Source organism: Gadus chalcogrammus, chromosome 11, assembly GCF_026213295.1.
Source record: "Gadus chalcogrammus isolate NIFS_2021 chromosome 11, NIFS_Gcha_1.0, whole genome shotgun sequence".
Lineage (NCBI taxonomy): Eukaryota > Metazoa > Chordata > Actinopteri > Gadiformes > Gadidae > Gadus > Gadus chalcogrammus.
This window is the reverse complement of record NC_079422.1, coordinates 25,531,083-25,546,044: the sequence shown is the minus strand read 5'-3', so window position 1 is coordinate 25,546,044 and position 14,962 is coordinate 25,531,083. Positions and strand designations below refer to the sequence as shown.

Sequence of the window (14,962 nt, the reverse complement as noted above, 5' to 3'; positions counted from 1 at the left end):
GGCAGATTCGCTGGAAAATAACGAAGGGATTTATTCCCGAGATGAAACGTGGGAGAAGATGGACGTCTCAGACTCCCTCCAGCTGATCCAGCGTAGAGACGTCGGTGTAAAAAGGTACGGTCCCGGTTCCTGGGATGGCAGACGCCCAGTGGGCGCCACTTGTAAGGGCGCCCACTGGCGCACCGTACCCTGATGTTTCCTACGTCTCGCTCCAACGCCTCTCGGCGCGTTAATCAAGGATTCACACACCTCGATTCCAACATCGAGGCTTTGCGGCCAATTAACAAAAGACGGAGCTGGCTGGAACCCCTCGGCTCGTGCGCGGCTTTTCGTGCTGTCACGTGCACTCATACTCACACTCACACACTCGTACATCCAAGCCGGAGACGCATCGAGAAACTTCTCTGTCTGGCGGGAACCAAGACAGTGTTGACGGCTGAGGCTGATAGGGACACTCACACTCGCGCGCACGCACGCACGCACGCACGCACACACACACACACACACACACACACACACACACACACACACACACACACACACACACACACACACACACACACACACACACACACACACACACACACAGGCACAAACAAATATGTGTACATTCACACAAACACACACACACACACACACACGCACACACAAATATGTGTACATTCACACACACACACACACACACAAACACACACACACACACACAGGTACATACAGACACACATTCACTTGTACATACACTGACACACTGACATACACGCACACACGTGTACATACACGCACACACACAATGTACACAATTATTTTATATAGGCCTATATATATATGGAATATGGACCCTCTTTGCAAACACAGTAAAATACCCAAGTTTTAACTGTGGGTGAATTTAAAAGTCCCCGTCGTCCCTATATTAAAGAGCATTTATATATTATTTTATTGCAAAAATGCCCCGAGCCTGTTTATTTCTGATCCTTGTAGGCACACGCACACACAGACACCCCACAAGCGGGGTTCTGAGTCTCCACGTGCACACTCTCACGTGCCCGCTGTCACCATTGATGGTGGAGCGTTCAGATCTCACGGCGTGCTGGACGGGGTCCCCACACAGCGGAGCGCAGTGGGCTCCCAAACGAGCTACACACGCGCCGCCGCATGCTAGCCCGCTGGCGGAGAAAGAGATTTAGCACTGCTGTCCACCTACAGTAGCTGCTGGAGAGAGGGGGGGGGGGGGGGTCATGCTAATAAAGCTCCTTTGAATAGAGAGAGAGAGAGAGAGAGAGAGAGAGAGAGAGAGAGAGAGAGAGAGAGAGAGAGAGAGAGAGAGAGAGAGAGAGAGAGAGAGAGGCTGCTAGAGGGAAAGAGTGAGAAAAAGGGAGAGAGAGAAAAAAGGAAAAGAGAGAAAAAGGGGGAGAGAGAAAAAGGGAGAGAGGGGGCTGTGTATCTGCTGTGAATGTAAATGCTTTGTGAATGAAGCACTACAGATAAACCGTCTCAGGGGAAGTGCGGCGAATGAAAAGAATATAAAGGGAAGGTGTTGTTAATTATTGCAGAGACACACCGCAGTGATAAAATACAATTCAGTCATTATGTTCCTGGGGGCTGCAGGGAAAGCAGCACCCCCACACCTGGTGAATGGAGCAGTGGCTCTGGTGAGATACATCCATTACCTACAGTTATTTTAATTAACACTAGCTTTAGTTACAGTATACGTTGTGGCTGGTTACACATGTATACTCTAGACCTAACTCTGTTCTTTATAATCCTCGCTTCCTTGAAGACATCCACTCTTCGACATGGATATTAGGCTATTTTCTAGGGTACAAGGCATCTTCTGGGAACATTTAAACATTTTAACCAAACAACACATTGGTCCTTTCCTACGTGTTCACCCAAACCCCCTGACCACATCCACCAGTGACGTGAAGCACTACCAGTCAAAGGACACGTCAGTCATCCTGCCAGGGGGAGAGGGGGCGGCGGTGAGAGTGGTTGACCTGGAGCCATTACTGCCCCCCCGCTCGGCTGTCAGCCCCCCCCCGGGGTTGGGTTGTGGTTGAACGACGGCAGGCCTACACACACTCTCACCTCACAAACATTAGCGAGCACCTGAGCAACCTTTGAAACGGTCGGACCTCAAGAGGACGTCAGAAGGCATCAGGGCGACCGCGGAGAGGGGAGGACTCTGCTGACTGGACGAAGGACAGAAGTGATGTGTGACTCGATGGATGCCGACGTATGGATATTGTTTTTTTGTTCGGTTGTTTTTTTTGGCACAGCTATGAGCCAAGAACGAAGTCACAGGCGTGGGTATAAATGACACCCTGGCCTGGCCTTTAGTCATGTCAGCGCTCTGCACCGGTTAGATAAAGGTTAAAATGTTATAGCCTATCCAGGTCATGATAGACTTAAACTCAACACACTATCCTGAATGTTCTTCTTCTTATTATTATTATTATTATTATTTTAATTAGGACAGATGAGGATGATTTTGTGTGTGTGTGTGTGTGTGTGTGTGTGTGTGTGTGTGTGTGTGTGTGTGTGTGTGTGTGTGTGTGTGTGTGTGTGTGTGTGTGTGTGTGTGTGTGTGTGTGTGTGTGTGTGTGTGTGTGTGTGTGTGCGCGGCTGTGTGTGTCCAGTCAATATATCAACTCCACTACTGACAAGCCTCACATTCAGAGTCGCGGTACGGACCAATGGGGGAAACCAATGGGTGACATGCCTGTTGCACACACAGGCGTGCCTTTCAGTCACTCAGCGCCTGGATGCACTGAAGCCTGGCGAAGCCCTACGAGAGCAGAACATTGTTTCACGACACGCATTAACCCCGGCAGAGAGAAACGTACACTACTTACTATTATTATCGCTGCAAACGTTTCATATTTTCTCACTGAAATAATGAAATCGAATCTGCGGTCTGCAGATTCACACCGCAAGCAGTGCAACGGTCACGAGATTCATTTTCACTGAATTGGACCAGAAACTAGAAAAGGATGAGAGACAAACAGCGCTCTGTGCAAGCCTCAACAGCTGCACGGAGAGGCGAGCAGAAAAGAAACACACGAGGACCGTGGCGAGCGGTGCGTAACCGGAGCTGCATGGCACAAGCGAGTTCATTGACAGGAGAGAAAAGGCGTGCAGCCAACGAGGAAGTAGCGTGCGTAAAGGTGCATCTGTGCGTGTGTGTGTGTGTGTGTGTGTGTGTGTGTGTGTATGTATGTATGCATGCGTGTGTGCTGGTTTAACCCTTACCTTTAGAGATCACGGCGACGGTGTAATAAACTAGCAGCACGAAGCCCGCGGAAAGGTAACGTCCTTGTGTCAGTGCGCCCATCCTCGGCTCTCCAAAGACGCGCTATAAGCTGAAGCGCGTCCCGACGTGCTGCTCCCGCAGCGGCCAACCACTCGCTGCTACCGCCGCCGCTCCACGCATCTCAGTCCGGCACGGAGCCCGTCCTCCCGGACGGCGGTGGTGACAGGGGTGTCGTTGAGTGGGTACTGGAGGTGGAGGAAGAAAAGGCATCTTCCCCTCACTTTAACCGAGTGGGAGGGGGCTGTGCGCTCCGCGGAGTTTCCTCCACCCCGTCCAGAGCATACGGTCGATGCCTCCCTTCGGTTAGCCAATCAGAGGGGGGCAGGGAGGGGACCGGGGGTCTGGGCGACACCACGCGGATCTGACCGGGTCCCCCAGTACCTCCGTCCCGCTGCTCGGCTGGAGATGCGCTCAGAACACGACCTCCGTGATGGAGGAATCCGAGAATTGTGTGTGTGTGTGTGTGTGTGTGTGTGTGTGTGTGTGTGTGTGTGTGTGTGTGTGTGTGTGTGTGTGTGTGTGTGTGTGTGTGTGTGTGTGTGTGTGTGTGTGTTTGCGCGTGTGTGTGGGAGTGTTGTCCCCTATCAGTCCCATCGAGGGGGAAGTCAGTCATCGGTGGACATCAGAGGTGATCACAGATCTCACATGGATGAAGCTTATGTCTTCATCCCCCCCCCCCCCCCCCCCCCCCCCCCAATAACAGGCATTAACTAATTAGGACTATTCATGACAAAAGCATAACTGACTTTATTGTCCGTTTGAGTCCAATGTAGTATGTGACTTTCTTGAAGAGGGGTAATCCTTGCTGCACATTGATTTAAAGTGCGTAATATTTTGACGAAAAAAAAACTGTTTTGACTGTTCTGAACTCAATAGACTTTACGTCATTGCATGCATGGATGCGCGCGCGCACACACCACACACACAACCACAATAAAGACACACACACACACACACACACACACACACACACACACACACACACACACACACACACACACACACACACACACAAACACACACACACCCTCACACACTCACACCCTCACACACTCACACCCTCACACACTCACACCCTCACACACTCACACACTCACACACTTGCTCACTCTCTCTCTCTAAAGTCAGACAAAGAGTTTTATTAAATCGAACATCATTACATTGCAGACACCTTCATCCAGATTTAACTGTGACGACAACAACCTGATCTATAACTTTTTCCCCGGACAAGGTGTTGATTGTGTTCCGGCAGCTCCACCTCCGCTGAAGCTCCACCTCTGAAGCTCCACCTCTGATGCTCCGCCTCCTCTGTTGCTCCGCCTCCAACTCCTTCATATGTCGAGGAGGAGGGGCTAATCGGTAATGTTTAACAAACGGGTACATTCGTAACCGTTAATTATTATAGTATTTATGCGTTATTACTTAGATTTCGTTTGTATCTGGGTAAGAGTTAGAGGGTTAAATACCCTGTTAGATAATAATATAAATTAAAACCTTATTAAATCTGACCATTGTTGGTAAATGAACGCCATTAGAAAGCTACTAGACATATTAGTTAACTGTTAAATAACTTAAAGTGCTTATTACTGCATTAGTGTTTGTCCATGGTTAATTAATGTACCCTTATTTATTTACACATTAACTAACTATCTACAATTACTCACTAATTAAACAACTCCCAGGGTCGTTAATAACCAAGGGTTAGTGGTGGTTCACTTCACCAATTAATAAAAAAAAAACATCAACACTAGCTCTTGGTTCCATATCTATGCTCTAAAATGGGAGTAGCCTATGTCACATGTCACAAGTCATGTGACATCTAGCAGCCTATCACTCCCTGGGGACGCCCGTGACTCCGCCTCCCTCTTCTCTTCAGAACATCACTGAAAACCGGTCCCTCTTTCTGCTGCTCTTTATGCACCCATATCTTAATGTTGTAATGTATTGATTGAATTGTCTTTATGCTCCCACATGTGTTGACATTGTAATGTATTGATCACATTGAATTAATACTCCCATGTGTTATTGTCTGAATGTATTGATTGTATTGTATTTATGTCTCCACATGTTATTATCTTACAGTATTGATTTTATTTTCTATACTTTGGTTTTATTGCCATTGTAAATGGCCATGGAGGGCTTTGAAAAGTGCTTTATCAATAAAATGTATGCTTAATGATTAGATGTATTATTATTGTAAGTACCCTCAATAGGCATAATTTAAAGGAGATCAGACAATCTGAATTAGCTGAATTATGCGTGATCACCGACAGCAATTACTATTAGTTATAGTTATGCTATCGCTAAAAGCTATAACTATATAATAATTTGTATCTAGTTAAAGGTATATTTTAACCTTGCTATGTTGCAAGCACGCGATCATGAAAGATATGGTGAGCAGAAGGGATTTAAGAGTAAGGATTGTGGTTGAGGAGTAAATTGCTAATTTCTTAGGATGAAGTCAACCTTGAGCAGAAAAGAAGAGCCAATCAGAATCTGTCCTGGGGCAACAGCCCGTCCTGGGGCCAATCAGGACGGGAGAGATGTTGACTGTAAACATCGCCTAATCTATCCCCACTTTGAGCAGGAAAACTGATGCACCACGACCCCTAATTCGCCCGATCAATACATTACTAAATGAAATTGCGGCTGGACTTATCAGGAAAGTACCCCAATTAATTAGTGAATAAATAAATAAAGAATGATAATTGAAAGGCTAAATGTTTTGTTTTGACAGAGTTCTATAATAAGCCATGCCCCAGGCTGGGGCTAACGATAAGAGGCCTATGTTTAAAACTAATAGATAGGGAGCGAATGTGAAGGAAATTACTACAAAATAAATTAATGTACTTGGATGTGACGCAGGAGCCAAATGCTCCTGCTGAAACCTCATGTTATTGATTGAAATATATAAGACAGGGGGCCCGAAAAAAAATGAAATGGGTATTTACAAAGGCACCATTCATCAATTGTAACTAGCTTATTATTATTATGACCACAAACCATTGTTTTCTTATTGGATTCCATAATGTGTAATGTGCACTGAAAGGGTCAAATTAAATGATTAATATTCTCTTGATATCCTTGCATTGATCCCTCTGTGTAAAGGCTTCATGATTTATACTAGCCCACAAAATCATTGATTTCATTAACATATGAAATATGAAACATTTATGAATTAAAAATTCATACAATCTCTGATCTTTGGCACTGCAAAACCAAAGACTAAAAAGACTCGTACTTGAATATCGACATAATTAAATTAGATTACTGATCTGTTTTTAAAAACAATCACTCTAAACCATCTCTAAGCTTTTGTATAGCTTCAGCAATAGTGAAAAATGTTTACCGCTGCTACGAAAAAGAATGTTTCCTCATACTTGATACGTTTTCCATCTCTACATCCCATAATCTCTCCCACCTCCAGCTACAAGCCATGGCCTTGCAGCGTTCCAGTGCTTAGAGCAAATATGTGGTAAACATGCATGGACATAAGCCATGGCTCCTCGTTCTTCTGTATAAGGTCTTCTACAAAGGGAAATACTGGGTCCTTGACAAAACACAACCACAGACACACAACCACGCACGCACGCACACACACACACACACACACACACACACACACACACACACACACACACACACACACACACACACACACACACACACACACACACACACACACACACACACACACACACACACACACACACACAATTGACCTTAATCGTGTGCCTCAGTTGGCATTTAGCATGAGCAAATAAACATTTTTGTCTTGCGTTATTATGCCAAGGACATCTGGTGGTCTTTGGGGCGCACAGCTGTGTGGTTCTGTACAGGTGATCCAAACGCAGAGCGGGCTGGGACACAAGACTGGCCCCCTCCATCCCGAGGGCTGGGGCCTGGTGGAGAAGAACCGCCTCCACCCACTAGGGCTGGGTCCTGGTGGAGAAGAACCGCCTCCACCCACTAGGGCTGGGTCCTGGTGGAGAAGAACCGCCTCCACCCACTAGGGCTGGGGCCTGGTGGAGAGGCACCACCTCCACCCACTAGGGCTGGCTCCTAGTGGAGAGGCACCACCTCCACCCACTAGGGCTGGGGCCTGGTGGAGAAGAACCGCCGCCACCCACTAGGGCTGGGGCCTGGTGGAGGGGCACCACCTCCACCCACTAGGGATGGGGCCTGGTGGAGAATAACAACCTCCACCCCCTCCTCCTCCCCCTCCCCCCCCCCCCCCCTCCTCCTCCCCCTCCTCCACCCCCTCCTCCTCCCGTCTGTTTCCCAGAACGTGAATACAAAACATCCGCTTTCCGGGCTCTTCCCGGACGCCGTGTTCCTCGGGGGGATCGGCGGCCAGCACCTCGCCCCTGGTTCCCGGTCCCGGTGCGGGCGCCGCGACAGAGAGAGAGGAACCCTGCGGTTTCAGTCGTTGCCATGGGAGCGATGACGGGCGCGCTGAGAGGTTCTCACAGTCTGGTGAACGCTGCGGAGGTTGATGGCTCCGTGGTCGGACGGGGGCCAATCCGCACGCACCACAGTCATAACAATTCCGTCTCCTCTCCGGAATAAAGACCCTTGGCAATCAGAGCTGCAGCAGACAAGCATCAACGTGCGTCAGGGAGAAAGCTGCCCTGGATACTCGTCGGGACACAACACGGTAGAGCCCTTAGCATACAACAAACCCAAGCGCAGCAGCAGCAGACAGGTGTCGCTCAGGGACAGCCCAGATGTAGTTTGCTGTCGTCTCTCGGTCCAGCGGGTGTAAATAACACCGGTGTGAATAACATCATGGCGTCCTGATTCATATTCTTAGTGCATTCCTCTCCACAGTTGGTTTATTCAGTATGCCCTTCGTTCAGACGTCTGCCGGGTGGTGCGGTGTCTGCGGCTCAGGCAGTGAGGAACCTGGCTGTGACACTGGATGACCTGTTGTCCATCGCTGCCAACATCGCTGTGAACACCCGAATCCTGTAGATTCGTGCCCCACAACATCAGCAGAATACCCTCCTCCCCCAGAAGGCCAATGCATGTTTCGGGCCAGGCTCTCATCGTATCACAGCTAGACTACTGTGACTCTCTTCTAGCTGGTGTGCCTGCATGTGCCATCCAGCCTGTGAACTCACCCAGATTGCAGCCGACTGGCTGGTCATTAACCTTCTCCGACACTGTACTCGCTACTGGTGGCTGCTCAAATCCCATTCAACTGGTACTTCGCTCCGGTGCTGTCAATGGATCAGGCTCCCACATGGAGGACGTGGTCAGACTCTACACCCCAGCCCGTTCGCTACGCTCCATAACAGCCGAACGGCTTGCTGCTCCCTCACTATGGGGGGCCCCAGCTGGCGCTCAGCTCAATCCCGAATCGATTGTTCTCTGTCCTGGCTCCACGATGGTAGAACGAGCTCCCCACTCACACCAGGACTTCGGAGACACTTCACATCTTCAGCCACAGTCTGAAAATTCGATTTGATTTTTCTTTTAAATGAAAAAAATAAACACAATATCCACCTCTTGTTCATAAAATGTAGCACTTGAAGCAGTTTGCCTATCGGATGAACTTTTTTTTCATGCAATCAACGATTGCATGATTCTTGCACCTTTTCGGTTGTGCCTTTATGGTTCAATGCTCTCACTGTAAGGAGCTGTGGATTAAATAAATTGTAACGAGTGTAACGTCTGTTGCCGAATAACGGTAACAAGTCAAAGAGCCATGATGACCTCCCTGTCCTCTACTGCATTTACTTGTTCAGGGCGAAGGGAGCTGAACCACGACCAGATCTCTGATCGCTTGGATGATAAACCGACGTCCAATCAAACCTCCAATCAAACCTCCACTGGGCCGCGAAACTTCCACTAACCGACCTGATGACCTTAACTAGCAAACCTTCACTAGCCAACCTGACAACTTTGTCTAACCAACCTCCACTAGCCAACCCGATCCCTTCACTAGCCAACCTTCACTAGCCAACCTGATCCCATCGCTAGTTAACCTTCACTAGCCAACCTGACCCCTTAACTAGCCAACCTCAACTAGCCACCCTTCACTAGCCAACCTTAACTAGCCACCCTTCACTAGCCAACCTTCACTAGCCAACCTGACCCCTTCACTAGCCAACCTCAACCACATCTTCCTGAGTGGCGTGTGTGAGAGCTTGCGTGTCGCTGATTGTCCCTTAGCGTCCCCTTCCTCCGTCCAGTCCTTCCCCCTCTACTCACTGACGCCCAGAGTACCTCTAGCCGTCACATCCGTCAAGCCTCCTTCATGCAGCGAGACGCTGAGCCATGTCGGGTCTGTGCTGCTCGGATCCCTTCCCCTACACCTGTCCTACACCGCTGAGAGCCGGGGTCACAGCGTCGCACATCGTCTCAGCCTCAGCACACACACACACACATATATATATACAACTATACAGAACAAAACACCTAATGAAGTGTGACAGCGCCTTCTGGCTACAATGACAGTTCTGTAGGAGCAGCTCTGTGGGAGCAGCTCTGTGGGAGCCAGGTAGGCTCGGCTTTTCCTACCTGGTAATACCAGTAATACAGTGTAGACAAAAGACACAACTAGCGAAAAACAATGCACTGAAATTTACAGGGTGAAGACACATACTCAAATAAACCAACACACACACGGTGCGTAGTGCCACACAAAACCATGATAAACCTCTCAATTTGCTCTCAGGGCTTAAAGTCCTTAAATGTTACTTTTTATCCTCTACTGTGAGGAATATATATTCTCATACACCGCCCTCATAAACTGTTCTATGAAATCCCCAATGCTACTCCTCCTCTGATTCTGAGGAGACGTGCGTGGCATTTGAAACACCGCATTGTCTTCTGGCAGGCTAATGGCAGTGAAACACTGACATGTATCGCTGCATACCATAGTCCTACTCTAAACCTCCATCTGGATGCTCTGCCCTATATGTGATCCTCAGATGTGCTGTCTTATTCAGCGTGGATCAGGCCGGAGGGGTTGGCTTCACGTCACCGAACGCTGAATAAGATCAACGTTTCGTCTCTCGTCTTTTTGTTTTCTGTTGCCTTCTCGCGAGCGAGTGGAGCCACGCCTGTTCACCGCTCGGCTGTGGAAGTTCAACAGTGTTTGGGGCGTCTTTGTGGAGATGAAGGACGTCTTGTTGATCAGCTCAGCGCGCCTCACCTCTGAGAGAGACGGAGACGGGAGGCGAACATGATCTGATGAGAACATAAGAAACGGCTCTCAAAAGGCTTTTTTTAAAACAAGGGGGTCTGACGGGACATCACTCACAACAAGTCGTGAAGAAGTCAACAATTTCGGAATGACGAAATATGAACTCTGAGTGAACCCACAGAGTACATTAAGAGTTCACATTGCAGTGTTTCGTGAGTGGTTTCGTTTTTCTGAACTAACATTATGAACCGAAGCAAAGTCGACCGACTTTGCTAATATAGAAAGAAACGTCTGAAGCATGCTTTATGTCTCTTCAGTTCTCTTGAAACACAGCCTCATGTTGAAAAGGCTCATTGTGTCACCGGGGTAAAATATAGAGGATGTTTTCCTGCAGGATTTACAAGACGACCGCACCGGATGACAGGAAACACAGCTTCTTTAGATTTTCTGTTTGCAAGGACAACCTCTAAAATGTTTTCCTGTAACTCGTAGTCAATTTGCAGAAAAGTGCTGTTCAGGGCTCATTTGAGTGTGTGCGTGCAGGACAAATGGGAGTGCTTGATGTATTCTCTTTGCCGCTCTGCTCCACTTCTATTCCAGCAATATATTTTTTTGTTGTGTGACTGAAGAATACGGAGCAGGCTCCATTTATTATTCCCGACGTGACGGAGGGGAGCATCAACACAGCGGCAGCAGCTTCTCCCCAATGCTTGGCCACTGTCCTCCCCTCCATCACTCAGGCTTCGGTCTCACAGCCTCGTGTATGTGCCTTCATGGTCAGGATAGCGAAGACGGACAGGAAGCAGAGGGGTAGGAAGAGGAAGGGATAGGGAACGAAGCCGTGCCATGTGACCAGAGCTTTGAATCGAACCCTGCGGCCTACAAGAAAACTTTGAAGCGCAGGCGTAGGAAGAGGAGGAAGAGGAAAGGATAGGGAATGAAACCCGTGCCATGTGACTGAAGCTCGGAATCAAACCTGCGGCGTACAGGAAGAGCTGCCTGTGTGGTTGGAGCACCAGCGGCTGGACCACATCGCTCCGTGTGCGGATTTACACAGACATTCATTCATAAAGGCATACGGGAGACTTAGAAGAGCATAGTGCAGATACACAAGAATGCATCATGGGATTTTTGTTGGTGACTGTACTCTGTACTCACACTGATGACGAGAGAGTTGTAGTACTGTGAAATCCTAAATAAACCGTAACCCAGGTCCATCAAACTTTTCTTTGCCGTGTGACGCGTCAATGTCATCCCATAATGACTAATAATTCCACGGTTAATTCCTAAACAAAGACAAAACACAAATAACATCCTATTCTCCCAAAACAGAGGGGGGCATTGTGACGTCACGATGTACACACCCTATAGGAGTAGACCCACGGCAGGGAATCGAACCAGGGTCCCCACAACGCTCCATGCCTGTTTAGCGCACGAGCTGAAGTTGAGCTACAAGTCACCTCAATCGCCCCCCACCCCCCCCCCCACATCCTGAGCTCAGCCTCTGTCTGCCACTGAGGAGCCGCTGTCCTCATAGCATTCATGTCTAAACTATCGAGTGGCTCGTAATGTGCGATGCCCTGTGGGGGATGAACCTCCGTCTCTGCCCGGGAACACAACGGAAATCCATAAACAAAGCAGCAGCAGCCAGTGTGTTTGATAGCCAGACAGCCTGAAGGCGCGCTCCACTGGAAGATTACTGTAGTTGGCCCCCGGGGGCCATCGGATGAGCCGGGCTCCCCGGCACGCATGCAGATGTGACATGCGCCGACGTGTGTGTGTGTGTGTGCGTGCGTGAGTTGGAAAGAGGAGTGTGTGTGTGTGTGTGTGTGTGTGTGTGTGTGTGTGTGTGTGTGTGTGTGTGTGTGTGTGTGTGTGTGTGTGTGTGTGTGTGTGTGTGTGTGTGTGTGCGTGTGTGTGTGTGTAAGGAGAGCGTGTATGTGTGCACGTGAGTATGCACCTGATTGAGTGAGTGAGTGAGTGACTTTGTCAAGCTGTTTGCTTGTGCGTGTGCGTGTGCATGGGTGTTTGCGTTTGAAATGGGAGCGTGTGTGTGTGCACGTGCGTGTGTGCCTAATTGAGTGAGTAAGGGAAAGGGAAAAAGGGTGTCTGCGTGTGTCTGTATGTGTATGTGTGTGTCTGTGTGAAAGGCGAGTGTGTGTGTGTGTGTGTGTGTGTGTGTGTGTGTGTGTGTGTGTGTGTGTGTATGTGCGTGTGTGTGTCTGTGTGTGTCTGTGTTTGTGCGTGTCTGCGTGTGTCTGTGTGTGTGTCTGTATGTGTATGTGTGTGTCTGTGTGAAAGGCGAGTGTGTGTGTGTGTGTGTGTGTCTGTGTGTGTGTCTGTATGTGTATGTGTGTGTCTGTGTGAAAGGCGAGTGTGTGTGTGTGTGTGTGTGTGTGTGTGTGTGTGTGTGTGTGTGTGTGTGTGTGTGTGCGTGTGTGTGTCTGTGTTTGTGCGTGTCTGCGTGTGTCTGTGTGTGTGTCTGTATGTGTATGTGTGTGTCTGTGTGAAAGGCGAGTGTGTGTGTGTGTGTGTGTGTGTGTGTGTGTGTGTGTGTGTGTGTGTGTGTGTGTGTGTGTGTGTGTGTGTGTGTGTGTGTATGTGTCTGTGTGTGTATGTGCGTGCGTGCGTGTGTGTTAAGACTGCAAATCCTTAAGGATCCTTGCTGCACGTGGCATGCAGCTGTGTGTGCTTACTGTGTCCCTGTATTCCCAGCGGGGGGGAGGAGGGAAACGCAAGATACACAGCTACAGCGTCTCATGCAGAGTGGCACGAACAGATTCACAAAAAAGTGTATCCGGGAAAAGTTGCAACAAAAACGTATCAATCAAACGTCGACGAAGTCCTCCTGCCTTTGGTCAAAGCCTCCAACGTGGCTCTGTCGTCCCGAAACGGAGATCCCCTTTAAAAAAGACAAACAACCCATCCAACGATCATCGGTCAAGACGCTGAGGAAAAAATGAAGTTGAGTCTCCCTCCTCCCCCCTTCTTCTCCCCCCTCTCCCCCCCGGCCCCGCGACTCCCAAGGACTCTGGCCATCGATCGCTGTCGGCTCGGCCTAACGCCAGCGTCTGTAAAACACTTCGCCCTTGTCATGCGTTCTGGCGGGCCTCTGAACCCCAGCTGCCGGCCCCGCCAGGTCGCCTGGAAACATCAGCGCATTACTCTTCTTTAAAGAGACGTGACACCCAGAGAGCGCCGAGATGAGAGGGGAAGGCAACAGCGCGCGAGCGTCGTTTATCACGATCATGACGAGCTTTGACTACAGCTCTGGCGGATCCATCATGGGCGCCGCATGCAGAGCAGGGAGGACAGTGCGGTGAGGCCACGGCTACGGCGGCACGTTACACGGTGATGGCGGTAGTCTCTGCTTTGAAGCACCGACTGTGACGTTATGTAACCGAGGTATGATATTGACAGCAGAGCTTACCATAGCAGTACTTGTACAATTTTACAGAGGTATGAGGATGACGGTAATCCCTACTTTGAAGCACTGACTGTGGCGTTATATAACCGTGGCAAGATAATGATGGCAGAGCTTACCAGTACTTGTACAATATTACAGAGGTGTGATATGAAGGTAGTCTCCACTATAGAAGCTCTGACAGTGGCGCTATATAACCGAGGTATGATAATGATGTTAAGAGCTTACCATAGCAGTACTTGTACAACATTCAGAGTTATGCTGTTGAAGCTTCTTCTATGGAGTAGTATGTCCCACTGTTAAGTATAAAGATGGCATGAAAATAAAGTGCTTTTTCAGTTTTGGCTTATATAAGTGCCAGGTGAAGTCACTTTGGAAAGGCTGTTTGCCAAGTGACATCACCTTGGCCTGATTTCAGCCAATCAGAATGAATGTCCTTGTTCTTCATACGGGTGTGTGAGAGCAACATCAAATACTCACCCAAACTACACATAGATACAGATACAGCCTCACACATTCACCATTGAATGATTGGGGACTGACGATTTCTCAGAATATAGTTAGATACCGGTTTGGAGCAAAAATAACACTTTCAGTTCTTTCTGTTTGGCCTTCATGCTAAATCACTTGATTTTTCCTTTAAAGGTCAGAATTGAGCATCATTGAGGGTAACACTGTGACCTGTATGGATAGCCAGCGGTAGCGAACAAGCTGTTATCCATAGTCTTGCACACTGGTAAGTGTGTGGTGTCAGTGTAGTTGTGTTGAATGTCAATAGCTCTTACTCCAAAAAATTTAAATGAGTGAGCATGCGACCTCTAGAGCGGTTCTTAAACACGCACCCATGGTCCCGTTTGGGCTACATGGAGACCCAGGGGAATCGGTATCTGTCCAACAGTGTTGCCAGTGGTGGGAAATTGTAGGATTATCGTACCAGAGGACATAAAATTATCGTATTTTGAGGGAAATTATCGACACTCCCGTCATATTCAAAATAAGTCTATTGATGCGCATAATATAGTCACTCGAGTGTCTCAACCACCCCGCAAATTGGCTCTCCACTCTTTTCCTGTAA

General features: G+C 48.7%; 1 protein-coding gene across 1 annotated transcript in view; it reads right to left on the bottom strand.

The window, feature by feature from the left end:
* The window catches only part of unc5db (unc-5 netrin receptor Db), a 58,330-nt gene extending 54,937 nt beyond the window's left edge, over window positions 1–3,393 (bottom strand). Inside the window, exon 1 of the mRNA XM_056602852.1 lies at window positions 3,250–3,393. Coding sequence (XP_056458827.1) covers window positions 3,250–3,331 — 82 coding nt within the window. The 5' untranslated portion in view covers window positions 3,332–3,393. The remainder of the gene's footprint in view (window positions 1–3,249) is intronic.
* Window positions 3,394–14,962: the final 11,569 nt, after the last annotated feature.